Here is a 27,002-nt window from a genome sequence, read left to right on the forward strand (position 1 = left end):
TGGCATATACCTCTCAGAAATAACAATTTCATTGCTGGGTGGGCTCTCTGGTTGAATCCTTTTCTTGTTATAGTCTATATATCTAAGTATATGTCTGACTAAGTACTATTTTCACTAATATATTCAGAAATTAGGAAGTGATGCATTTCTTCCTGTTTTCTCCTCTCTTTATATTCTTTGAGGACAAAGATTTCTTCAGGTATTGTATTTAGCAACCCCACCCAGGATGTAATAGAAATTCTATGAAGTTCTATAAAATCCTATAAAGTCTGATCAACAGATAAGATGACCCCTCTTATTTATCATGAGGTCTCTGATTAGAGGTCTTCTAAAGGAAATAAAATTTGAAATAAATTTGCATGGAATTTACCTCCATGTGGAACATTTCATATCCAAATTCACGGAAAATCTAATAATAAGTGCATTATGGAGCATCTTTCCCTTCTGTCCCATGAACACATTTACAACATGAACTCAGCCTGTTGGAACCATTATCATCTCTCTTTATAGAAATAAATTGAAAAGTACTGCCCAGTAATATTACAGTATAATGCACCCCATGAAACAAAGCTCTTGCCAAAGGAATTCAGAACTCCTGGCTCCTCTGGTCTATGTCCTAGAAATCACCACCCCCTCATCAATTTTCACCTGTTACCCTGGCAGATTACCAGGTATAACAGTAAGGAGAATGAAAACAATTTACTCCGGGCACCCTAGCCAAGTTGCTATTAAATCATCTGTATCCTCTGTCCTCACTTGAAAGCCCTAAGACTCTCGCATCCTATTTCCTGTCCTTACAAACATCACGTAGACTATATTCAGCTCATTCCGTAACTTGCCACCACTTGTAGGTCCCTGAGTCACAAAATCAGCATAGTCACCTATGTGACAGCCAAAAGATTCTAGGATTCTGTGCACAGGGTTCATGTCCTTAAGAGGAAATAAATGAATGTAGCCATGTACAGGAAGAAATGCCCTTGGCTGCTATGATCAAGAAGGAAAACTGAAAGTTACATATACGTGTGTCTATGTGTGAACATACAACACTATGTCATAAAGTTATATATATAATTTTCTTAAGTTCACATATATAATTCTCTTAAGAAGAGAATATACATTTACATATATAATTTTCTGAAGAACAGAGTGCTTTTCCCCCCCTTAGCTTTCTACTTTGCAATCCTTTCTACTAGTGGGAATTTTTTTTGTCTGTTCTGATTTACTGACACTTCTTAATTGTGGGAAATTTGGAGATATTACGTATAGGTAGTGTGATCGTGCTGCTAAGGGTATTGAGGATAAGGAGAATTTCAGAATAGATTCCGTATCCTCATATGCTCTTAGAGGATAATCATGCTTCTTACACATAACACTATTTTCAAGATTTCCCACAATTAAAAAGTAGTGCCAATTTAAAAAGGAAAAGCCAAAAATACTTAGTGTTCCATATCTCAGGGAATAAAAGAATGCCAGGTGTCACTTCAAGCCTTCAGCTCCCACAAGCTCCGTCTTCACCCAACCTGGCATGTAGCTCAGCACCATTTTCAGTTCCCTCAATTTGTATGAAAGCATTAAAGACCAATAGAGTAGGTTTTCTTAAGCAAGGAAGGAAGTTACATTGCACAGCCCACCACAACATTGTAAAGTCATTTCATTAGATGCCGGGGGCTGGGAGAGAAGTGGGGGAAATGAGGAGCTATTTAATGGGTATAGCGTTTCAGTTTTCCAAGATGAAAATGTTCTGGAAGTTAATTGTACAATAATGTAACAGACTTAACATGACTCAACTGTACACTTAAAAATCACCAAGAAAATGTGCTATGTGTTTCCACCACAAATTTAAAAAGTTAATGCAAAAAAAGAAAATTATCTTTAGAGCTTTCTGCTATCCCTACTCATCTTCTTTTTTTTTTTTTAAGATATTATTTATTTATTTGACAGAATGAGAGAGAGCACAAGTAGGCAGAGAGATGGGGGAAAACAGGTTCGCTGCCGAGCAGAGAGCCTGATGCGGGACTCGATCCCAGGACCCTGAGATCATGACCTGAGCTGAAGGCAGAGGCTTAACTCACTGAGCCACCCAGCTGCGCCCCCCCCCCACTCATCTTCCAAGAATTGCTGCAAAGATTCACTTCTAAGAATTGTGGCAAGGACTCGCTATCTGAGGCTCACTTCATATGCAACCTAATGCTCCCTCCTTCCCAGATTTCTCCCCAGGGAACTTAAAGTTTCTCATCCCTTTATGTCTACAGTCATTCACCACAAACCCTAAATGTCATTAGACAAAACAAAGTACCCCTGGCAGCAGGAGGCATTGTCATTGGAAGGCATTAGACGTTTATCCCAGCCAAAGAAACTCATCAGAGCATTTTTAAAATACATATGGTTCCCATTCCAACACGAATTCTGATGAAGAGTATTAAGATGTTTAGGTTTAGGGGAGCCTGGGTGGCTCAATTGTTAAACGTCTGCCTTCGGCTTAGGTCATGATCCCAGGGTCCTGGGATCGAGCTCCCTGCTCAACAGTAAGCCTGCTTCCCCCTCTCCTGCTCCCCCTGCTTATATTCCTTCTCTCTCTGTCTCTGTCAAATAAATAAATAAAATCTTCAAAAAAGAGAGATATTTGGTTTTATACCCCGCCCAAAAAAGTATACCTATAGGTAATGACATTTTGTTCTGTACAATATAAAACACTGTCACTGCTTGTCACTTGTGTTTGCATGTTTGTGTGTGTGTAGCATCCCAAGGTCTTCCCTGAGGGTGACTCTCTCTAACCTTCTTATAACCCCACAAAATAAGAGCGGACATATGACCACCAACATTCATTGAATAAAATGAAAGTGTTTGCCTGAGGAAACAGATTCTTAAAATTTAAACACAAGAATCGGGTTTCTGGGGCAAAAATGGAGCTATCAATGGGTTTATATCATGTGATATTTGAAACACTGGCATTCATGAATTAATCAGTCATGCATAGGTAAAGATAGCATTTAACACATGTTCACACTGAAAACTAAAAAATAATGTAAGACAATACTGGTGGTAACGAAATGAAAAAAATCTATTAGCTATTTTTTTTGAAAATTTTTTTTGTTTATTTTGGTTGTTTTGTTTTGTTTTGTTTTGAGACAGAGATCACAAGTAGGCAGAGAGACAGGAAGAGAGAGAGGAAGGAAAGCAGGCTCCCTGCCGAGCAGAAAGCCCAATGCAGGGCCCGATCCCAGGACCCTATCCCGGGACCCTATCCCAGGACCCTGGGATCACAACCCGAGCAGAAGGCAGAGGCCCCAACCCACTGAGCCACCCAGGCGCCCCTCTACTAGTTTCTTGGAATAAAAATTAACACATATTTTTGCTTTAATGCTCATTGCTTCGTTTCGACTATTCCGTCCGAGAGGCTTTTGTAGTCGTCATTCGCTGGGAACAAGCAAAGAATAAATAAACTCTTCATGTTGACAGTGAATTTCTTTTCACATTAGGAGAAAAAAAATTTCCTTATTTTATCCATAATTACTACCTCTTCCCACACTCTGGATACATTTCTCCCACACTCCTGCCTAAAGGATGAACTACTGCATCCCAAAGACAAGGAGTCCAAAGATGCTTGATTGGAAAGTGAAAAGATAAAGGTATTCTTCATGCACCAGAGCATGTGTCCTGTGGAATCGCAGAAACGACCCTTCAGACTCCCTTAATGCTTTGGTATCTAGCCTAATCACAGTACAGCAGGTCTAAGAAGGTTAAATCAAGATATTCTCCTAATAGCAACTCAAGCCAACTTTGAAGCACATTTTTCGGAGACCCACATTGAGGTTGGGATGAGGTCAGAGCCCAGGAGGGGGCACTTTCTCCACATTCACCCCCTATCCTCCTCTCCACCCCAACCCGCAGCTGCCTGAGGATGGAACTTGTAAGGGCTTTAAATTACACACACAGTGAGTGAATCGCTACTACCCCTGGTATCCACCCAATCAACAGGACAGATTTAACAAGATGAAGTAAGAGAGAAACCGCAGGCTCCTGTTCCAAGAATGCTGGCTTGAGCCACACCATCCCATCTCTGCTCTCTGCCTGGGAGTTTATAGCAAGCTCCTTCTGAAATGGATTCCCGTCCTCTGGAAAGCGCCCCGTGGGAAAGAACCAAGCCAAGCATCTCTCTCTGCAAGGGGCAAAGCCAACTTGAGTGCTTCCGTTTTCTACTTGGCTTCTTCAAATACTACTGGCCCCATCTACTTCAAAAAATGTAAGAATTTAACTTTCCTCTCCCAGCTTCCCACACAGAAGATTATATTTAGGAAGCTAAATATTCTACAGTTGCTGAGCAGACTTTTTATTTATTCCTTGAATCTCAGTGTTATCTTTATTTGGGGCGGGAGGGGTGGAGGTATCTGGTTTGAATTTATGTTGCATTTTAATGTCCCCAAATGAAAAGGTACAATTTGTTAAAACTAAAAGGAAAAAAAAAATCATCAGGACTAATCACAATATTTGAAAACTCTGTTATCTTAGAATTTAAAACACTTCTGAAAATATTTTAAGAATTGGCACTTCTATAGTATCTACCTGATGGCCAGAGTCAACACTAGTCATTGTACTGCATATCTTCTATAGAACTGAAATGAAGGATATTTAAGTCATTTTTATTAATGTAAGCAATATTAAAAGGAGAGATTACTCAAGAGTGCCTCAAGCTTTCCAATAAAGCATCTTATTGGATGGCTATTAGACTTCTTAAAATAAGCAAATAAATAAATAAATAAAAGTAAGATACCATAATAAAGCTCCAAGGTGTCTGGCTATATTTTCCATGTGGTCACAGCAGCCAATAAATGATAAAATACTTTTCAACATGCGTATAGGGAAGAAAATGCAGACATTTTCAGTGTTTTCTATGGGATTATTTCCTAATTGCGTTTCCAGATGGATGTTCAAGACCAGCATAGCAGGATTCCAGAATACTAAGACTTCCCCATTTGCTCTCATTTTCCTTTCCAAGATATCAAGCAATGACAATAAGACCTGAAAGAAATTTCTGGAGAGACTTCTCGGATAACAAGATATTACAGCACACAACTGAAGCTAGGAAATTGTTTATTTGTGGAGGTGACATCAGTTTCTGGACTTACTAGACTCTGTCTGAGAAAAGGCAAGTTCAGTGTGTACCACAGAGACACCTGTCACTGTCTTCTCAGAGTAGATGAGAGGACGTTAGGAAGGATTGAAGCTCTTGCTCAATTTGGCTTAAAAAATAAAGCCATATTGTTTTCAAAGTATCTTAGCTTAATGGAAAGAAGAGAGCATCAGAACCTGTATCCCTAACTCAAATATCCAAAGAGATGCTTCTCTTGTCAGTTTACACATACAAAAATAAATTACTAGTTCTTAAATACTTCATTTAAAAAAAAAAAGATTTCACTAAAGAAGGAAATTAACACAAAGTGAGCAATTATTTTGCCAAGCACTGTGCTAGATCTACTCATTACCACATTTAATTCTCACAACAGTGTGAGATCAATATTGTCTCCACTTTGCAGTTCAGAAAAGTAAGGTTTAGAAGAAGTAAATAATATGCCCCAAATCGTGAAAATGGTACGTAGCTGAGATCCAAATTCAGGGCAATCTAATGCCACTGTCCCTATTCCAGCCATTATAATTCCCCATTAAGGAAGTTTGTTACAATTTACTTGTTACCATATTCTCTACCTGATTATGAAAGCACATTCTTCACTGCAATGCAATTAAGACCAGATTACAGCTCAGCTTTGGGTCATCTATAGGTCAAACAACGATCTCCAAAACACAACAATATGGTTAAATTTTAAAACAAACGTGATGCCAACTCAGACCATCCTTCAGAACAAAGAGGGAGGTTGGGCATACCCTTGTTTTCCAATAGAAGGAAACTGGAGCCTAGAGAAAAAAAAAGTGATTTTTAATCATTCTTAGAAGTGGACATAGAATTGAGCCTCCTTTCTTTGGACTTTGTGTGCTAAACCAGCTCTACCCAACTACTGCCTCTAATAGCCAGAGAGAATTTAGAAACCAAGTTCTAGGAAAGGAATCTGCATAAAATAGAATCAACCTACCCATTGCCCCCTCGCTGAGGCCTAAGGCCCACAAACAAACATTATAAAGAGATGCTCCTTTTAACACCTACCTTACCCCAAAGTCTCTTGCCCAACCTTTTGCTTTAATAGAGACATCAAGAGAAATGTTTGTCACGGCTATTCTTGCATAGGGCTTTTTTTGGGTTCTGTGAAAATAGAAGTACCATGAATTACATGCTCCAACATGTCCACATTCTTGGCAAAGCAACAGAAAAATCTAGGGGGTCAAATTGGTGAGAGAGTGTCTACCAAATAGCTACTTTCTAGCTCCATTTTATAAACAACACAAGAATGCGTAAGAGATATCAGAAAGTCAGAACCGGCTTCACAACGTTGTCCTATAACCACATTAGGGCCACCTCACAAACCAGAAACAAACAAACGAAAAAACCCCTCTACCTATCAAAGTAATTTAAGCAGTCCACAGGTTTCCCAAAAGCTAAAAGGGAAAGAAAGCTACCAAGATGCAGAATTCCAGATCGAGTCAGAAATAGCAAATTTACTCAGGTCAAAATCTGGCCCTGGGTTTCTCATCTCTAAAGTGGAGACATAATAGTTAGCTTACACGATTATAGCGAGGCTCACATGAGATTATCTGTGGGGAAACGTCACTTGCCTATCGACACTCTGTATACACGGTGGGATTTAAATCTGAGGCTATGCAGAGAATAGCGCTGGCAGTAATCACCTGGCATCCTTTATTTTTCATTTGGCAAGTTTTGAAGGCTCCTGTAGAGATAATGAAGACTCGGTTTATCCTCGGGCAAATAGTGACAACCACAAGGCACTTCCTCTGCCTTTGTAACCTAACTTTTATTCTTCCATAGAGGATTATGATGGTCGGTAAAATTCCAAGAGCCATCACTGTGTGATGAAAGCCCATGACACTGACTGTGAAGATGGTCTGTTCCACAGAATGGATTGCTCCTTTCCTACATAAAGCATTTTCATTGCTTTCAATACAGAGACTTCCTGCTGCAGAATGCCTTAAATTTATACGCTTATGCAAAGCATGGAAAGAAGAATCTAGTTTTAGATGTGATTTTTTTTGTCTTAGCTTTCCCCCCTCTCAATTCCCACCATTTTGTTTTTGAGTCATTCATGCCCTGGAGTATAGAATAAAGGTAGTAGGTTACCACCCCAGGCAAAGGGGACCCTAACCAAATGGTTAGGACATGGACAACTGGCAAATGTTTATAGCAAACTCAATCATATCCTTCACTCAATAAGCAAGCACTTACTTAAATGATTTTAGGTGTGAAGCTGGGATTGTTCCCTCTATTCATGAAGATGTAAAACAATACCATATTTTAAGGGTAGGGAATTGGGGGATCAAAACCCATGAGTCAGAAAGTAGTATCTCAACTGCTTCTCTTGTTAAGGATCAATGAAGATGAAATAGTCTCATTGGATTAAAATAACTAAATAGACCTAATTTCATATATATATATATATATATATATATTTCCAATAAAGCATCTTATTGGATGGCTATTAGTCTTCTTAAAAAAAGCAAATAAATAAAAGTAAGATACCATAATAAAGCTCCAAGGTATCTGGCTATATTTTCCATGTGGTCACAGCAGCCAATGAATGATAAAATACTTTTCAACATGCATATAGGGAAGAAAATGCAGACATTTTCAGTGTTTTCTATGGGATTATTTCCTAATTATTTTCTATGGGATTATTTTCTAATTTCCTATATATATATATTATATATATATATATATAATACATATATATAACAGAATTAAAACCATAAAATCCAAATGGATCTCGAGATGTTCTAATAGAAAAATGTCTAGAGAATTGCCAAGGGCGCTATGAATATCTTTTAAAGAATGATCTGTGAAACAGGGAAGACCATCAATGTTCCCAAAGGAAAAAAAAAAAAATTGTCCATACAAAAAAAGTAGAATTAATGGGGCGCCTAGGTGGCTCATTTGTTACGTGTCTGCCTTTGGCTCGGGTCGTGATCCCAGGGTCCTGGGATCCAGCTCTCTGCTCAGCCGGAAGCCTGTTTCTCCCTCTCCGCCTCCTGCTGTTTGTGTTCCCTCTTTTACTGTGTCTCTCTCTATCAAATAAATAAATAAAATCTTAAAAAAAAAAAACAGTAGAATTAATGATCCATTGTTGGATGGAGACCATAACCTAAACATGTTTTTCTTGTTTTATTTCCTAAACATGTATACTCGTTATTTTCACCTAGCTGCCATGATAATTAATGAAATAACCTTGAGGTGACAATAAAATAAGAAAAAAAAAAACTGGGACTTGGAGGAGAAATATCTTGTTTTATGTTATAATCCCAACTCTAACACCAGTAGCACGTGCACAGCCGTTTTGCGAGGACAGGATGAAAGTGGGGAAAGTTGTGTGTATAGAATACATCGGGCAGCAAAGCAGACTGAGGGCTGAATCGTTCTCCATGATGAGAAAAAGTGACATTGGAACGATGTTAGCTATCAGGAACTAGGGGAGCTGGGTTGAAGACCTTGCATGGGGAGCAGGAGAAGGAGGAGATAAGATGGCTGATAGCCACAGAAGAAATCTTCAAGGAGAACAGCTCTGTCCTCTGACAACTGTGTGGTGATCAGCATAACCCTCCCACTTCCGGCGCTGTCCAGTAATCTCTGCATAAGGGATCCCGGTCTGTTCAGAGGACTTTCTGTTGGAGGGCTGTGACAATGCCCAGGACCATGGCAGAGGTAAGAAGGAGGACTCTCCTCCAAGCAGCCTGGTCACGCTGGAGTCTTGCTGGGTTCTTGTTTGTTTGTTTTTGTTTTTTTGAAGAGACCATTCCAGTACTGGAACACAGGCTGTTCTGATCTGACCTGGCTACTTCTAGATTTTTAACTCAGTGCACTGGGTACTGAAATCAGAACCGGAACCCATCAAAAAGGACATTGTTTGGGTTGCACAAGGGCTCATTCTTGGTTCTTCCCACCTCAGTCGAGGACTGTTCAGGACTGGGGGTCATGAATGTGAATGATGTCAGTATACCAGTCACCCCTGCAAATAGGAAAAGCTGTGGGGTGTAAGACAATGGGGGACATGAGGCCTGATAGGAAGTAGAGGATGCAGATCCCTCCTAAAGGCTTTCAAAATCCATACTTAGAGGGAAAAAAAAAAAGTAGTGACTAAGTAAATATCTGTGTGCCCCTATTCAGTTTGTCTAAGTTTGACTGCAAAGTGAGGTGCTCAAGAGCACATCTGACCCACAGCCAATATTCACGTCTTCTGGGCAGAGCCTCTTCCTAAAGCCATCTTCGCCTGGAATCACCATATATCATCTAAAGAAAACTGAAATGTCATAAGTCAGCTCCTTTCAAAGGATTCTGGTGTACTAAGATGGGATATCTTTGATAAGAGCATCTGTAACTATGCACACAAAATAGTTTTTCTGTGGACCAAAACCACACAGCATTCAGAATGTTTAACTTACAATAATTATATTCTACAGAAAGTTGACAGAGGACTGGGGAGGGGCTGCAGGTGGAGGAGAGGAAAGATGATTCTGAAGCCTCCTATCCATCCCCCACCCCCCATCCATGACAAGTCCCCTCCACACAGTTTGCCCCTAGTCACTAATTCAAAATGGGCAACCAGTGCCATGGTACAGAGACATTCTCAGCTAAAGAAGGTGGGGACCAGCCCTGTTCCCAGGCTCCAGAACTCCTTAAAAGTAGGTGCTTGCCTATTGGGTATTTACCTCAAGTATACAGATGTAGTAAACAGAAGGGGCATCTGTGCCCCAATGTTCATAGCGGCAATGGCCACAGTTGCCAAACTGGAAAGAATCAAGATGCCTTCAACGGACGAATGGATGAGGAAGATATGGTCCATATATACTATAGAGTATTATGCCTCCCTCAGAAAGGATGAATGCCCAACTTTTATATCAACATGGACGGGACTGGAAGAGATTATGCTGAGTGAAATAAGTCAAGCAAAGTCAATTATCATATGGTTTCACTTACTTGTGGAGCATAACAAATAGCATGGAGGACATGGGGAGATGGAGAGAAGTGAGTTGGGGGAAACTGGAGGGGGAGACAAACCATGAAAGACTGTGGACTCCGAGAAACAATCTGAGGGTTTTGGAGGGGAGAGAGGTGGGGGGTTGGGTGAGCCTGGTGGTGGGTATTATGGAGGGCCCATATTGCATGGAGCACTGGGTGTGGTGCATAAACAATGAATTCTGGAACACTGAAAAGAAATTTTTTAAAAAGTAGGTGCTTGCTTACACTATAAATTCTTGATATTCTGGTGCTATAGCCAGATACCCAGACAGGGAGGTTAAATGCGAGTTGCATGACTTTGGAGTTCTAAAAGTAGAAGCCTGGATGACTTGACTTGGAAGCTCCCCACACTGTTTCCAAGTCCGTCCTTTCTCAATGAGGCCACGTGTCCATTCACTACATCCGTGAAGCTAAGGAGGAAAAAGGAAAGACTCTCAACATATCCTTACCTGTAGCTGCTGGTCTAATTCTGGAAAGACCAGAGGAATGGCGTCTTCAGAAGGTGTATCATCTAAAATAAGAAAATAAAAGGATTCTTCATTATAGAGCTCTTTCTCTCCTGAGGTGGGGGGTGGTGGGGGATCCCGTTCTCACCATCTTTGGACTTATACAATTAAATCATCAATTTATACTGCTTTAATTATTCTCATCACTTCAGGCAGGGCCACAGAGAATACAAAAAAAAAAAAAAGAAAGAAAGAAAGAAATCTTGTTCATTCTTGATACAAACAGAAGCCTGGAGAGCATAGATGACCCGGCCAAAATTCTGCAAATACCAGAATCCTCCACAGTTCAGTCTGGTGGCTCTACAATTGAGAAGCACTGCTTGTCCTTCAAAATTCTCACAGTAGCCAAAACCAGATTCCCTGGTATGCAAGAAAGTGCTTTAACAAGGCGCTAATGAGGTGACCAGAGCAACCTCAATGGGACAGAAGAATGTGTTAGTGAAAAATAGAAGTTCGACTCTGAGTGACTCCGAAGTTGGCAAGCTTTGATGTCCTTACCACAAACCACCACCACCAGGCAGCAACCCAGTCAGAGAGGTTCTCCCCTGCGCAGGAGGCAGCAGTCCCCACCGGAGGCCCCGTGCACTGCCTTGATGTGGGAGAGCGAATAGAGCTGTGGGCACTCTGACCCCAACCGCCCTAACTGATGACTGGCAATGGGCAGGTGTTGCTGGATCCAAAGATGTTCTCAGAGGCATCCAAGGAAACCCGAGAGGAGTTTGGCCTAAAATATTCAAATCACCCCCAAATGTCTTCAAGAACAAACTGGGACCCAGCTGCGCTACAAGAGGACAGCCCCTTGTCAGCAGAACCTCCATTGTCCAAATGGACTCTGGCTCTGCCGGGCCATCCATTCCTGTCCCCTCCCTGTTGGCAACACCTACCCGAGATAGACAACTCTGAGAATAAGACAAAAGACAAGCTAAAGAATCGTTTAAAAGCAGTATCTCTTTTACATTGTAACAAAAGAAAAGAAAGTTCTTGGCTTTTATGTTCTCACTCTCATAACCCAATCTGTTTATAAAACTGTGCTGTTCTATTTGAACAAGAGCACGACTATGGGCCGTACCCAATGAAGAAACACGTCTCCTCTCCCGACTTGCTGAAAGCAGAGTCCAGAATAAAACACAGCACTCAAAGAGCTCCTGGCTTCTAAGGCAGTAAGATTCTTTGAAGGCATCAAAGATAATTACCAGAAAGAGAATTCAAAGGAGGACAGTATTTGCCTCTGCCAAGCACCTCAAGGGTCACTGCAGTTAATAGCCTCTGGTATATTTTAGTCAAGAGTCATATAAGAATACTTCCGTTTAAGTGGCTTAAGACAATGATAATGCATCACCAAATTTGAATCCCCTTTTTCCTGTACCTATGCCAGACGAGAGATGCCCGCAGGTTCACTAACACTGTTCAGCTTCACAGAGCATGGAGAAATGGAGAAATCTCCCCAGGATCCTTGCTGCGGGCTGGAGGACTGCATCAAGAGGACCCAAGGAGATCTGAGCCCCCGGCCCTCTGAGTGCTCACTTCCTACTCAGAATGACAACTTCCTCCAGATACTGTGGTTTTCAAGTCCATCCCTTCATCGGCAAAGAGCTGGACAAAAAGCAGAGATATTCACTTGTTGCTACTGACCCTTTACAGGTAGCCGTCGTGATGAAACCTATCATTTGTAAAACTAACTTGGGTCTAAGGCAGATTTAAATGTACTTCAATAAAATATCAATAAGCCGGACATCATGATTATGTCAGTTCATTGACTTCAAGGCCAGAACAACTTGGCACAGGTCAATGGGAACATCTTATACGTTGGCACCGCAACCCTAATAATTGTAGATGAACAGGCACTCGTTAGAAGGAGAAACCACTTCTGTAAAGTACCAGAATAGATAGTGCCTTCCAGAATCCTAAAAGTCAGCCAGGAAGGGAGCTCAAGGCTTCCTGGGATTTAATCTACCTTGCTGTCTATGAAGTCATATACCTTCCTGCTTAAGTTATAAAAAAGAAGAAAGTTATTCAATTGCTTTATTATAGTAAAGTAAGTAGCTAATTCTGATATGACCTGGAATTAATACAGTGCATTATAGAAATCTAATCAAACCGTGGCACTTATAAGTAAGCATGCTGATAATTTTGACATGGCTTAAGACTGGATTTCTTGAGTTTAAAAAAAAAAAGTCTAACTCACTGACATAGAAACATGTAACAGATGTTGTAATGATGTTGAGCAAAATAAAGATAAAACTTTGGTTAAAGAATGGTTCACGTTGGATTAATCCAAGCAGGAAACGGCAGCGGAAATAAGAAAACCAAAGACAGATGTAAGGAGATGACCGAGTCTGGAAGCAAGGGCTGCCTTTCACTGCCCGAGGCCATCTGGTTCAGCAGGCGTCCCTGCCCGCCAGAAATTTCAGGGCTTGTGAAGCCGCTTACAAAGCTGGTCTGAGTTGATGTGCGGTGTGTTTACTTTTAAACAGTGGCTGCCTTCTTTGACTGGTTTTAAAAATAGGCAAGTATTCTAAAAGCAGAATGATGAATCATAGGATTGGGCCAAAAGGAAAGAAGGAAAATGATTCAAGCAGACTAGTAGCACAGCTGTTCCACCAACATTTGGCCAAATCGTTGTAAAACATTTTGACAGTGACATTGGATCAGAGTTCCTGACGGCAGTTAGATTTGTTTTGAAAATTCAGAGGCACAAAGTGGATTGTACAGTAGGTATGCAAGAGACCTCTCTCGGGCAAATTTGGCTTTTTTTTTTTTTAAAGGAGAGCAGTTATAATACGACAAAATCAGAATGCAAGTACATTTTTATTGAAATATATTTATTTACCAAATAGTCATTGAATGCCTATGATGTACCAGGCAAGTAGTCAGGCTCTTGCTAAATTGACAAATCACTTTATCATGTTTTTTAATATATTACTATTTTATTTTATTTTATTTTATTTTTAAAGATTTTATTTATTTATTTGACAGAGAGATCACAGTAGACAGAGAGGCAGGCAGAGAGAGAGAGAGGGAAGCAGGCTCTCTGCTGAGCAGAGAGACCTATGTGGGACTCGATCCCAGGACCCTGAGATCATGACCTGAGCCAAAGGAAGTGGCTTAACCCACTGAACCACCCAGGTGCCCCAGTATATTACTATTTTAAAAAGTAATTCATCAGCTTCATTATTCAAAATGCCCCTGTGGGCTTTAATGGACCAAGCAAAGTGTATCCTACAGAATTTTTGAATATTAGAATATAAAGGAAATAATTTAAAGGTTTTGGGGGTTTTTTGTGGGGTTTTGTTTTGTTTTGTTTTGTTGGGTTTTTTGTTGTTGTTGTTGTTATTTGTTTGGTTTTTTTGTTTTTTGGGTTTTTTTGGATAAGCAGATGTTTGCTGTTTTGCAAAACACAACATGACTAAGTCAATGGTACTTAAGATAGAACTTTCTTACTGGTATCCCAACCATTAAGACATTCCATAGTACATTTTATGATGGGCTCGTCCCAGCATCTATGGAACAGCTGTTGAGTTGCTTTTGTGGTTATTCTGTTTCAGATTTCTTTAAATTGTCTTCTCTGTGTTTCTCCATGAATCAGATAAGTGGGAACCGCTGGGGCTGTAATCCAAACCCTCGATGTTATTTAGCAATGAGAGCTATGTGGTTAGAGTTTTCAGAGAATGCTGCAGCTGGACAGGGCTAAGCCATCATCCGGTCCAGGACTCAGCGAAGAGTAAAGGACAAGGGCCCCAACGAAGGAAAAGAGTCTCATAAGATGAAGGGGTATTTCCTTGCCCAGGGTCTCCACTATACTACTCCACTCTCCTTCACTTTCTGGTCCATTGGCTCCAGACTTTTTTATATTTCACAACAGTGAGTTTTCCTCAAAACATTGGGAATCATGCCTTAGAGTGTCCAACTTTTTATTCAGCTGGTGAAGACGACTCAAAACACCTACCATGTGTCGTTAGGATCTCTTTATGACAGAAAGAACATTTTAGCCCCCAAATCTTAAGACAAAGGTAATCAAAGAAGAGTGTCCATTATAAATGGATAAATTTAGCTTTAGAGACAAAAGCAAACACACACCAAGAAAACCTCCCTACCATGCCCTTGTTTCTTCTGTTGTACATCGAAGAAGTGAAAACTTCATCAAAGCCAGACCAGGTCTGAAAAGCAGCAGTTGAGAACCACTGTTCTGGGCAACATCTTGACTGAACTTTGGGATCCATTATCTCCCCCTTGCACTGGGCTCTTCAACCTGGGCATAACTGTGGGCAAATCCTTGGCAGGAAGAGTTTAGGTTTCCACACAGAGTAGACCTCAGAATAGAGACAAGTCATGCTCAGAGGACATGCCCCATCCCAATCCCTAACCAGAAACTCAAGAGGCAGCCCTGCCCGGAATCCACTGCATTTGACTGCATTTTCTGTAGTCAGACCTGGCCCCATGAGCCTGTGTCTACGAAGACTCACAGAGACCTTCCCCCAGCTGGGCTCTGCTCCTGGTGTAATGCTCTAACAAGAGGACTTGAAATTCTTAGAGAGTAGCCCGGTGGTTTTTGTACTGTGCCTCCACAAATTATGTAGCTATCCTGCTGGTTAGTGTCCTGGAGATCATCCTTCAAGGCACCAGAGACAGACTCACACTTAGGAGGCAGATGGTTTAGACAATGGCTCCAGTGCCAAGACTCATGCAAAAACGTTCTGGAACTGTGAAGACTCCTAACCACTCGAGACCCAGTGGATCAATCCACATTCTGCAGGACTCAGGTCAGGCACTTTTTAATGTGGATAAGCAACATAATCTCTTCGAGACCTGGTTTCTCCTCCCCTTTCTCAAAAACTTATTAGTAAAGGAATGCATGTCAATTCATTCAGCCTAAAGCCTGATACCTAGGAAATAATCTAGAACAATAATGAATGTTTAATATAACTGAGCTTACTTTCCATTCCTTTTCAGCATAAACCCAACCAAAGGGGTAATGGGGGGTAAGGGACCTGCATGTGGAGGTGTGCACATGAGAATATGTGTATGATGTTTGGGGGTGAAAGTTTATTCCTCATCTGAATAATACAGACAGGAGGCAGGGTGAGAATCATCGTTTCTGATTGCTTAGCTCTCCCCATGCTGGTTAAGAGAGATTTCCCTGCTGCAGCCACAACCTCAGGTCTCATGGGTTTTCTCTCTTCATTTAAATCTGAATTTAGGAAGGGTTTCCCTCTAACTTCCTTATTAGAGCAAACACTTTCTGTATGAAATACTATTTTTTAAACTTCTAATTTATACATGAAAGGTCTTTGAGAACTTTCATTTTAAATCTAAATCAAGATTCATATTTTATTTTTAGAAATAAGTGATCTAAGGTTCTCAACTCACATTACTAATATATCAGAAAAAAGTGCTTACTTCGGCAGCGCATATACTAATATATCAAAAAAAAAACTTTTTAAAATGTCTGTATACCTTGGTTTTTGGTAGAACATCACGTCATTTTGAAACACATCAAAAGCTTTTTGAAATTTTGCTTCCTGCCTGTGAAACCTTGGACATGTGAACCCTTCAATACACACTGGATTTTCAGGGCCCATCAAATTAAAAGTATAGACATGTATACGGATACAGGTATCCATTTCATATGACACCTAGCAGATTGCCAGTTCTTTATAATTAATAGTAATCATCATATCACCTCAGTCAGTACCTACAAATAAAATCATACATTAAGGGATTCCTGGGTGGCTCAGTCAGTTAAGCATCTGCTTCCAGCTCAGGTTATGATCTTAGGACCCTACCACTGAGACCCTCATCAGGCTCCTTGCTCAGCAGGGAGTCTCCTTCTCCCTCTCCCTGCCACTCCCCCTGCTTGTGCACACTCTCTCTCTAACAAATAAATAAATAAAATCTTTAAAAAAAAAATCATACATCAAACAGACTGAATTTCTCCACACAGAGAGATCTGATTCAGTTTAAAGACAGGTTTTATGTTTCTTAGAAATATTCATCTAGCCACTATTCTTGTAGCTATGAGTTTGTGAATCTTACCAGTTTATTCTTTTGTAAGAATATTTTTACTTATTTAGCTTACAACATATTTTCCCAGAAACATTCACTTTGAAAAGAGCCAGTTGGAGATCTATTTATTTCACAGCACACCACCAAATAAAACTTATCTCTACATTTCCTCTTTCCTTCTCTATAAAAATATAACACAACTAACCTTTCTCTACCATTTCCCATGACTACTGAGAAAGCTCTCTGCTGTCAGAAGCAATCATGCTTCTCTCTCATTACACGGCCCCTACCTTCAAACAGGTAATCAAGCACAATCAGCCCCAAGGGCCAGGCTTTGAATCCCTTCCTACTACTTATTAACTGCTTGATTCGAGGTAAGTTCCTTAACCTCCCTTAGCCAACGGTCCGCATCTGTGAAATGGGTATAATGCCATCCTCCCACAGAGCTGCTGCTGGTCTAAACTGATGAGATGATTTGAGTAAAAGCATCCAGGTACCCAAATAATGACTTCCCTTCAGCCTCTGGGGCCTTAAGCAACAAATACAAATGCATAAATCCGGCTGTATCTCAAAGAAACTTCATCTGTATCAGAATAACAAACTCAAAGTGGTTACAGATATTATATTATTGCTTTTATAGTATATGACGATTATGTTTCTACTATGGTTCTCAACTCCATGCTTTGTAAAAGATGTAACTATAGGAGATCCCTGCCCCCTCAACTCCCCCCAGATGGACATATGAGGGCTTTTGACTGCTTGTTGTTGCAGTGTGCTAAAATAGCTTTGGAGGCAGGGTCAGAGTTAGGAAAGGTCACTTGAAAGAGCCCCAAACAGCTCCCTGAGCCCCTATTCTTCTAAACACCATCCTCACCCTTCACTGGCTGGTAAAATTCCAGGGGGAGCTTTAAACCTTGACTTCATACCAATTCCCCTGTGGGTATTAAAAAAAAAAAAAAAATATATATATATATATATATATAGAGAGAGAGAGAGAGAGAGAGAGAGAGAAATACCTCGAGAGTTTGTTTGTTTGTTTGTTTTTAAAGTAAACCTCAATATTCACTCACTTAATGCTTAGTGTGAATGAGGTTTTCCAGTCTTTCCAGAGATACAAGGATTGAGACCATGGAGCAAAAGAAGACAGAAAGCATTAGGGTCCTGAGGAGGGAGAGGGAAATAATTCCCAAAGCTACCAAAGGTAGAAAAACGTGAAGGAAAGCAATGATGACAAGAGACCTTTCACCGGCATCACGATTCTGCTGAGACCAGTTGTGCACGTGCACACTCGACACTCACACAACGGCCGGTGAAATTAGATTCAACGTTCACTACTTCAGCTGCTCGACACAATTCCCGCTGCCACACACACACACCACACACACACCACGACGTGTGAGGAGAAGAGTAGTACTTCAAAGACATATTGACAGAATGGGTCTTGGATTTTTTTTTAACTGTCATATGATTAATTCATAGCCAGATATGAAAAATTCTAATAGTCTGAAAGAATTTTTTTAAAAACAAAATGTTGAGGGGCACCTGGGTGGCTCAGTGGGGTCTGCCTTCGGCTCAGGTCATGGTCCGAGGGTCCTGGGATCGAGCCCCACATTGGGCTCTCCGCTCAGTGGGGAGCCTGCTTCCTCCTCTCTCTCTCTCTACCTGCCTCTCTGCCTACTTGTGATCTCTGTCTGCCAAATAAATAAATAAAATCTTTTTTAAAATAAAATAAAACAAAATAAAATAAAAACAAAATGTTGAAAGCTACCGGTTTGGGCTGATACTAGTATCCTTGACTCCTCCTAAAATAATAATAATAATAATAAACCCTAAAAACTTAACAACAACAACAAAAAGAGCCCCAAAGCCAAGGTCTGAATTTACACATGAGTGTAGCAGATTTAATAGCTTGACTGAAATAAAGGAAGCTCTCAAGTAATGAACACGAAATCCTCATGTCTGTCCAACTCCAAATTCTCTCCAACTGGAGAAGAGCCAGTGATTCTCTAATAACCCAAGAGATGGGATTCATGTTTCTATTCTGCATATTTTCTCCTGGGAAAACTAACTCTAGAAATATCCTAATTTAGAAAGTTAACTCTTTGGAATTCCCAGGTTAGAAGTAATGCCAATCGTATCATTAGTTTATTCAAAAGAGTCATTGATGCCTTCAGGAGCTGTGGTTAGCTAAGTGTTACTTAATGAAAGGTTCTGATGATGGGCTAGAAGTGATGATTGTATTTTAAAGAGATTTTTCTACACCACCCCCCCTACTTCCCCGCTAAAAACTTGTTTCCTGTATTTAAGCCCCTGGAGGTCCACAGTCTATCTGGAGTTTGTGGCACATTCTGCTATCAATAGACTATGATCAACGCCCCATCCAGAGCCACTCTGTCAACAAGTCCTTTCAACCCTCCCTTCATAATGCACTCTGAATCCAGTCATCCCATTCCATCATCTGATCTAGGCACTCAGTACTTTGTCTCTGTACCATTACGAAAAGCCTCTTCCGCGGCGCTTGGGTGGCTCGGTCAGTTGAGCGTCTGCCTTCGGCTGGGGTCATGATCCCAGTGTCCTGGGATCGAGCCCCGACTCAGGCTCCCTGCTCGGCGGGAAGCCTGCTTCTCCCTCTCCTTCTGCTCTTCTACCTGCTTGGGCTCATTTTCATTCTCTCTCTTTCTCTCTCTCAAATAAATAAATAATATTAAAAAAAAAAAGCCTCTTCCATTCTCTCATCTCTACCCATCCCAGACTATTCAACCAATCAAACATTTACCATTTTCATCCTCACTCCCTTGCTCAAGAACTTTAGACACTCGATTTTTTCGGGTCAAATCCAAACCCTGTTGTTGAACTTTCAGGATTATATTATTAACCCTAGCCAATGGCTATATACACAGATATTCCAGGTAAAGCTCAAAGCAGGTTCATTAAATGATGTGCCACTCTTCTTCCCCCCAGACCTCTGCTCCAGCTGATGAGAATTTTACTATCTCATGAATATATCATGCTCTTCCTGACCTTTAGGTTTTGCTCAGCCTTTCTATTTGGAAGGAAAAGGAAGAATTTTTAAAAGTTATTTAGCCCATGGGGCGCCTGGGTGGCTCAGTGGGTAAAAGCCTCTACCTCCAGCGGGGGTCATGATCTCAGGGTCCTGGGATCGAGCCCCGCATCGGGCTCTCTGCTCAGCGGGGAGCCTGCTTCCTCCTCTCTCTCTGCCTGCCTCTCTGCCTACTTGTGATCTCTGTCTGTCAATAAATAAATAAATAAATAAATAAAAGCTATATAGCCCCCATTTTTTTACCTGGTACCCAGAGATGGGTCCTTTCCTACACTGCCTTTTAATACCCCACCCTTCATCAAGAGCAGGTTGAATATCACATCTCCCAAGAAGTTGTTCAAGCCACAGATTTTTTTTTCCCCCAACTCTCTTTATGAAACCTATGGGAGGGATCATGCCATACTTTGTGTTTGCACATCTCACTCCCCTGTGGCAGAGTGCAAGAGCATAGAAACTAAGTTCAGCTCATTGACAAGAGGAGAGACAGGGGTACCCAAAATCCACCAATCGCATAACCCCTCTCTACATAATCTCAGGCCAGTTGTACTATAATCTCCATCTTGACATTAAGTGGATGTGGAAGATGTAGGTGAGACATAAAACTGCTTAAGACATCTATATTTTCCTTAATACTCCAGAACCGATTATCATAGATACAAGGACAATTTGAGTCCTGAATCTGTGTCAAGCACTATGCTAAATGCTTTCCCTATATAGTGATATTTAATTGTTATAACCACTGTGTGACTTATCACTATACACATCTTGTGGGAAACTGAGGTTCAGCAAAATTGAGTGACTTGCCCAAGATCACACACATCGTGATAGATAGAGATGGGTCTAGAAACCATGTCTCGGGGATTCCAAAGTCCTATGTCCTTAACCTCTACACCAAATCATGTCAGAAAAATAGGCAAAAAAAATTCTGAAATAACTAAAGGAATGAGCACTGTATTAGACTCATAAGAAATGAATAAATTTAATATTAACAGGCAAAGAGGTCTCTTTTCTCATGGACTCTGCATAGCCCTCAATGATCAGTCCATAAATATGGAATTACTTCCCAAAATTCCATCTAGTTTCCCTATTTACCATGGGAATCTAGGATGTTTGCCTTTGTTTTCCCTCTAAATGTGTGCTCTAGAATGCGCTGGAATTCAAAAGGCATGCACAGGGTGCGTGACTGCACGTGTCGCTCAGTGTGACACTGCACAGGCTCCTTATTCAAGAATTCAGAGGGAGTGTCTCCAAATATCTGCGAAGCATCTTTCTGTGCACTCACGACTTCACATGCATACAGAAATACAGATTGCTGGGCCTCCATCTGTCCCTACGGTCCCAGAATATACAAGAGTAGGGCCTTGGAACATGTATTTTTGGTGAGTACTCTCAGGTCATTATTTTAAGAAAGGCTGAGAAACACAGAAACCTACTCCTGCCTTGGATTCTCAAATTAGATGCCTTTTTAGAGATGTGAGGACACACAGATCACAGGGAAAAAAAAATTTTTTTTTAATTGTAACCATTTATTTATACATCTTCCCATGCATCTTTTTGTGGAGCTACAGAGTAGGGATTACTTAAACAACAACCCCTTCTGGAAGCTCCGTATCAATAAACATGAATTTTGAAAGTGGGCATTCTTGGGACGTTTGAAAGACTGGGAAGAATCCATCTAAACTGACTGATTAAAAAAAAAAAAAATGTAAGAGCTCCTAGTCAGGGGCTGATTCCATTCAAAGGATGGTGGCAAATTAATGACAAGTTGTGTATCTTGTATTTCAAGGAAAAATCTATGCAGCTCAAAGATCAAGATCCACCTCTCCATGGCTCTTTTCTGTACATAAACTAAATTATGTTAATATAAAGATGAGGAGGGCGCCTGGGTAGCTCATACAGCTAAGCATCTGCCTTTGGCTCAAGTCATGATCCCAGGGTCCTGGGATCAAATCCTGCATCAGGGTCCCTGCTCAGTGGGGAGTCTGCTTCTCCCTCTGTTCCTCCCCCTGCTCATACACCTTCTGGCTCTCTCTCTCTCAAATAAATAAGTAAATAAATAAGCAAACAAACAAAATCTTAATAAATAAATAAATAAATAAAACAAAGAAGAAACAGTATATGTATTTGTCTCACCCAAAATTATGATATAATAACACTGCTTGGAATAACTAACCTTTATGTACTGAAATTGTCTTTGTAAGACTGCTGATTGTAACCAGATTTTTTTCTGCTCACATGGCACATAATCACAAGGAAGTAAATTATACTTCCCTGTCCCTAGATTTGGAGGTTCACATGAATCTGTCTTGAAAGCGAACCACTCAAGCATGAACTATTCCTCAAAATCTTACATTTATGAAATGCATGAAAGCAGGAGGGGTTCCTCTTTTTCTTTTTAGAGTAGTGATATAGAATAATAGAGTTCAGATTCATAAGTCTAGACACCTGTATTTAAATCATAATTCTATTACCTACTAACAGCGTGGTCTCTGGACCTCAAGCTCTGTGTCTGCAAATTGGCAATACTAATGTCTATATTACATGGTTATTTTTGTTAATATTTACTTAATCTATTTAAGTAATCTCTCTACCCAGTGTGAGGCTTGAACTCAGGACCCTGAGATCAAGAGTCACATGTTCTACCAACTGACCCAGCCAGGCGCCCCTACGTTGCATGGTTATTTTGAAGATTTAAAATGATACATGTGAGTGCTCGCTTCGGCAGCACATATCCTAAAATAATACATATGAATACCTAATACAAAAGAGAAATGCGAAATGCAATTAATGTTAGTCATCCTTTCCTTGTTGGGATGGGTGGTTTGCCTTTTGGGAGGATTTCCCGTTACCACTGCATTTCAAGGCAACCCCTGAGCAGAGCTATAGGACAACAGCAGGCCATTGGGAAGAGGGTTTAAAGAACAGATGACGGAGAGTCAAGGCTTCACCTCTTCTTTCTCTCGAACAAATCCTCTGCGGGGGGCTGCACGGTCCAGGAAAATGGAGGCAGATGTACCGTCACCATAATCACTTGGTATTAGTGAAACCTGAATTGACTGGGTAATGTCGGACTTCACAGAGCCCAGATCCTTACTCTGCATTATTTGGGGGATAAACTTGCTTCTTCTCAATTATTACTTCTTAAAATATTACCCCTCGAGGGGCAGCATACAAAGAAAAATAGATGACTGATTGACAGAGAGATAGGTAAATAGACTCAGTCCTCCAAAGTCCCAAGGTTGAAAGAGAAATGTTTGAGTGTGTGGTATGGATTTTAACAGATGACAGACTGACAGCCAAGGCTGATGCCAGCGAAAGAGATCCAAGCGTTCCCTTCCTCGCGTCTGTGACCTCACACCACCTGAGGTCCCCATCATAGGTGGTGTAATTCAATATGTGTGTTAAGAGGTCACTGAAGGGCTCTAAGTGTGGCAGCCTCACCTCAGACCTTACTATTTCAAGAGGGTCTGCCTCACCTGTCCCATTCATCACGCTCGGCTGAAGTCTGTTTGTTCAGCCGGAAGTGTGGGAGCACCAGTGAGAAACCAGCATTTGGAGCTCGGGCTCCAGGAAATGCTGCTGGAACCGGGACAGGGATTCTTTTTACATCACCTAACCAACTGCCAGAGCTTCAATAAACATCTCCTCACACAGTTTCAATGATGCCATACATTGGAATTGTTAGAAATTGTTATAGCTCCGGGAATTTTAGGCTAAAAGAAAGTTAAATAGGGGAAGCAAAAAGTGCTAAACAACCCCTCTGGTTGTGCTAAAACAACCAGACATCAGAGGCGGGGGATGGGGGTGGGGGAAGCATCCCCAGAGGCATTTCTGGAAGCCACGCTCCAATAATGCTTGATGAAAAATCACACACCCATCATTAGGTCATGGCAGGCATGCATTTTTTAAACACCCTCTGTGGAGCAGGAAAGGATGACCACAAAGCAGTGACAGGCAGGGAGATGGCCCCCTCCCCGGGTACAGAGCTTACCTGAGGCATTATCGAGGCTGAAAGCAATGCGTACTGGCTTATCCGCAGGTACCCTGGCTGTGCTGATCATGTGGGCACCTGAGCCTTGGCCTTCCCCTGGGTCTTCCAGCTGTAAGGACAAGGGAGAGCCGTTGTCACTTACCCAAGTCATCCCTCAAATACTCAGAGGATCTTGGGAATCGGAGGGAAAGTTAGTAAGCATTGCATTCATATTTTGAAGATACTCTCAGTTCCTAGCTCTCTTTCCCTACATGGAAAGTATTCACCTGCCCCTTTTAAAATTCTTTTTCTGGCTTATAAAAAAAAATTGTTTTGGAAATACATATCTAGAATAAAATATACAACGTAGAGCAAAATCTCCACCCACCTCACTTTTTTAGTATCTCTTCACACTGACTGATCTAACCCTGGCCTTCAAGTTCTTATATAGTGTTTTATTTTTAATTGAGGAGGATAAAGAAGTCCTAATAGGGCATCAGATGGCTTCATATTAAATTAGCTTCTCACACTCAAAAGCCTAAATTGGACCTGAATTATTGATCTGAATTATTAAGTGATAAAGAATGAATATCAAGGACCACTTCAAGAAATCCGAAGACATTTTAAAATATCCCGCAGTTGTAATATGAATATTATGTGCTTTAAATATCTAGTTAACTACCTATAAATCTATCAGATTTTTATCAGGTTGCACATCTTAACAATGTATTGTGCAAGCAAAAAAAAAAAGGACTTAAAAACATCCTACAGATGTTTCACTGTACCTGCTAAATTATCATTAATAAACTCAGATCGAATGAATGGAAAAACACCCCACAGATGAGTTGAGATGGGCAAAAATACATGCATATTTCCTTGTTATAATAATAGAATTTAGCCCAAATACATTTTAACCAAGATATTTGATAATTTTTGTTCAGTGGGACTAAGGAAAAGAGATTATTATGAATACATGATATCTTCATTATTTAAATACACATATGCAACTTTTCTATTTTTAATCCTGCTTCCCCTAAACTCTCTACTTTCCTTCTCATGTAGACCATAAAGCAAAAGCTCTGAGTGATATTTTTAGGAAAACGTCTCTAAAAATGGCAAAATATAAATCATCTCTTTAACCATCCCCAGCAAGATTCTGGGAACTGTTTAGCAGGACATTTTCTCAGAGCAAGGTTTCCGACTCTTTCCCATAACTTTTTTGTATCTAAAAATAGTGTCTAGAACACTGAATTTTGTTTTTACACATATTTATAGAGCAAACTCGAATGCATATACACACACACACACACACACACACGTATATTTAGACATACATACATATGGAATCATCCTACCCAGTATATGGAAAGAGAACAGGCTTATACTAAACACCTAGTAGAGCTTTGGAGAAAAACCGGCAGCTGTTTATCACCCAGTTAGAATCGTATTTGGCCCATTCATTTAAAACCACAAACAGCAATGAACCATAAAGCACTCCGAGTCATGTTCTTCTAAGTTACAAAAAATAATAATAACATGAAACATTCAACTTAAGAAAAGGGTAATATAAAATTGCTGTTACTTGACTCTGGATTTGTTTTATCTTAGCTCTGACATACATTTCTGTGTAGTCTCCTCTGCTTAGAATCAACCATCTTGTTAGCCACCTGTTCCTAGGGAATAGAACAGACTGTCTCAAATTTAACAAAACAAACAATAAAAAAAAAAAAAACCTTAAAGTTGTAGCTAAGAGAAAAAGTCTGACTGTTATGCACTGTACCATCACCAACCCATCGTATCCTAACATCTAAGGATGAAAAGCTCTGCTCTTTTGGCTCAATCTCCCAATGCTTTCCTGCACCAAGAAATAAAGCACAAGAGGTGGGAATTTGCCTCAAGGTTTCCAGCGCGGGGAAATGAAACTGATAAACACAGCTCGTGAGAGCCCCTCCCCTCCACACAACCGAGAACATCTGTCTGCCTTGGAGAGGATGACAGCGGCCAAGTGGGGTGGATTTTGAGTTCCTCACGGTGTCAGCCAGGAGAGCCCCTCAACCGACTTGCCTTTTCATCACACCGCCTGGGGAAATGGACCACTGATTCCTCCTCTAGGCTGTACCAGGGCTTCGGTTAAGTTGCTGGTGCCCCGAGCGTTTAGTTGGGTTTCCACACCTGTTGCCTTACCTCACTTAGTTGAGTGTCTGCACTTGTGTCATCCAGGGCCAGCCACTGCCTTGGCCAGTCGTTGCCTTTGTGGAGTGAAGACCTAGTGAGCGAGCAGGCTGCACCTGCTGCAGAGCAGTCACGGGCCGTCTGAGGAGCAATGACAGCTGTCCGGGCACGTCACTGCTACCTGCTCTCCCCCAGACCCCGCGTCCCACGGGCCTCCCTGTTCCGCTTCCCTCCGCAACCCCTCTCTCCTTTCCTTGCCTCTCCACCAGCCAGGATGTGGTCATGCTTCTAGAAAAAGCAAGCGCAAAAGAAAACCCTCCTCCTGTCAGAGGCATTGATAAACAGCAAGTTGTGGAGAGTCCAAATGTTTTAATTCATTAGTCCTGGCAAACCTAAAATACAAACAGACTTGCTTCACAAGACAGGAATGTCTTCAGCGTGACCCAATCGGTGTCTGTGTCTATTCCAGCAAACGGGCAAAGATAGCATGACTCCAGTCAGCAAAAATGTCGGCAGCCCCAATCGGCTCAGCAAGACCCGGGCAACTCGGACAAGCCGCAGGCTGACTCTCAGAATTAGCAGCAAGGATCCCGGTGAAGAGCGTGGGGCTTGAGATGGACGCGGATGGGCTTGATGACTCCATCCCATCTACAAACACACCCGACTGCAAAACCAGCCCACGGTGAAAAGGAATGGAGCATTTCACTTGTTCATCCTCTTTAATAGCTATAAACCTGCAGGTGCTTTAGTTTAAGAGTTGGATCATCTTCGGCTCAGGGCGTGATCCTGGAGTCCCGGGATCGAGTCCCACATCGGGCTCCCAGCTCCATGGGGAGTCTGCTTCGCTCTCTGACCTTCTCCTCGCTCATGCTCTCTCTCACTGTCTCTCTCTCTCAAATAAATAAATTTAAAAAAAATTTAAAAAAGAAAAAAAAAAAGAGTTGGATCATGATGTTAATGATGATGATGATGATGATGATGTTAATTAAAGATAAACAAGTACAAACCATAGACAGAAAGAGTAGTTTTTGCAAACAAAGTACCAGATAAGGAGACAGTGCCCAAAATCCCAAAAAGAACCCTTTAAGCGGTAGGAAAGCAAACAAACCAATTTTTAAAAATACGCAAGAGATCTGAACAGACGCCTCACCAAGGATA

At 41.0% G+C, this 27,002-nt stretch overlaps 1 protein-coding gene across 2 annotated transcripts in view; it reads right to left on the minus strand.

Annotated features, from left to right (window-relative positions):
- MAP3K7CL (MAP3K7 C-terminal like) overlaps positions 1-26,216 on the minus strand; it is a 39,423-nt gene extending 13,207 nt beyond the window's left edge. Inside the window, exons 1-4 of one of the 2 annotated variants that reach the window (XM_044251044.1) lie at positions 25,857-26,005; positions 25,292-25,345; positions 23,694-23,802; positions 10,582-10,643 (exon numbers count right to left, since the gene is read on the minus strand). In XM_044251044.1, the coding sequence (XP_044106979.1) occupies positions 10,582-10,643; positions 23,694-23,802; positions 25,292-25,327 (207 nt within the window). In that variant the 5' untranslated portion in view covers positions 25,328-25,345; positions 25,857-26,005. Of the gene's footprint in view, positions 1-10,581; positions 10,644-23,693; positions 23,803-25,291; positions 25,346-25,856 lie in introns of both variants that reach the window. The other variant, XM_044251042.1, reaches the window with a different exon arrangement.
- Positions 26,217-27,002: the final 786 nt, after the last annotated feature.

Source organism: Neovison vison, chromosome 6, assembly GCF_020171115.1.
Source record: "Neovison vison isolate M4711 chromosome 6, ASM_NN_V1, whole genome shotgun sequence".
In the NCBI taxonomy this organism is placed as follows: domain Eukaryota; kingdom Metazoa; phylum Chordata; class Mammalia; order Carnivora; family Mustelidae; genus Neogale; species Neogale vison.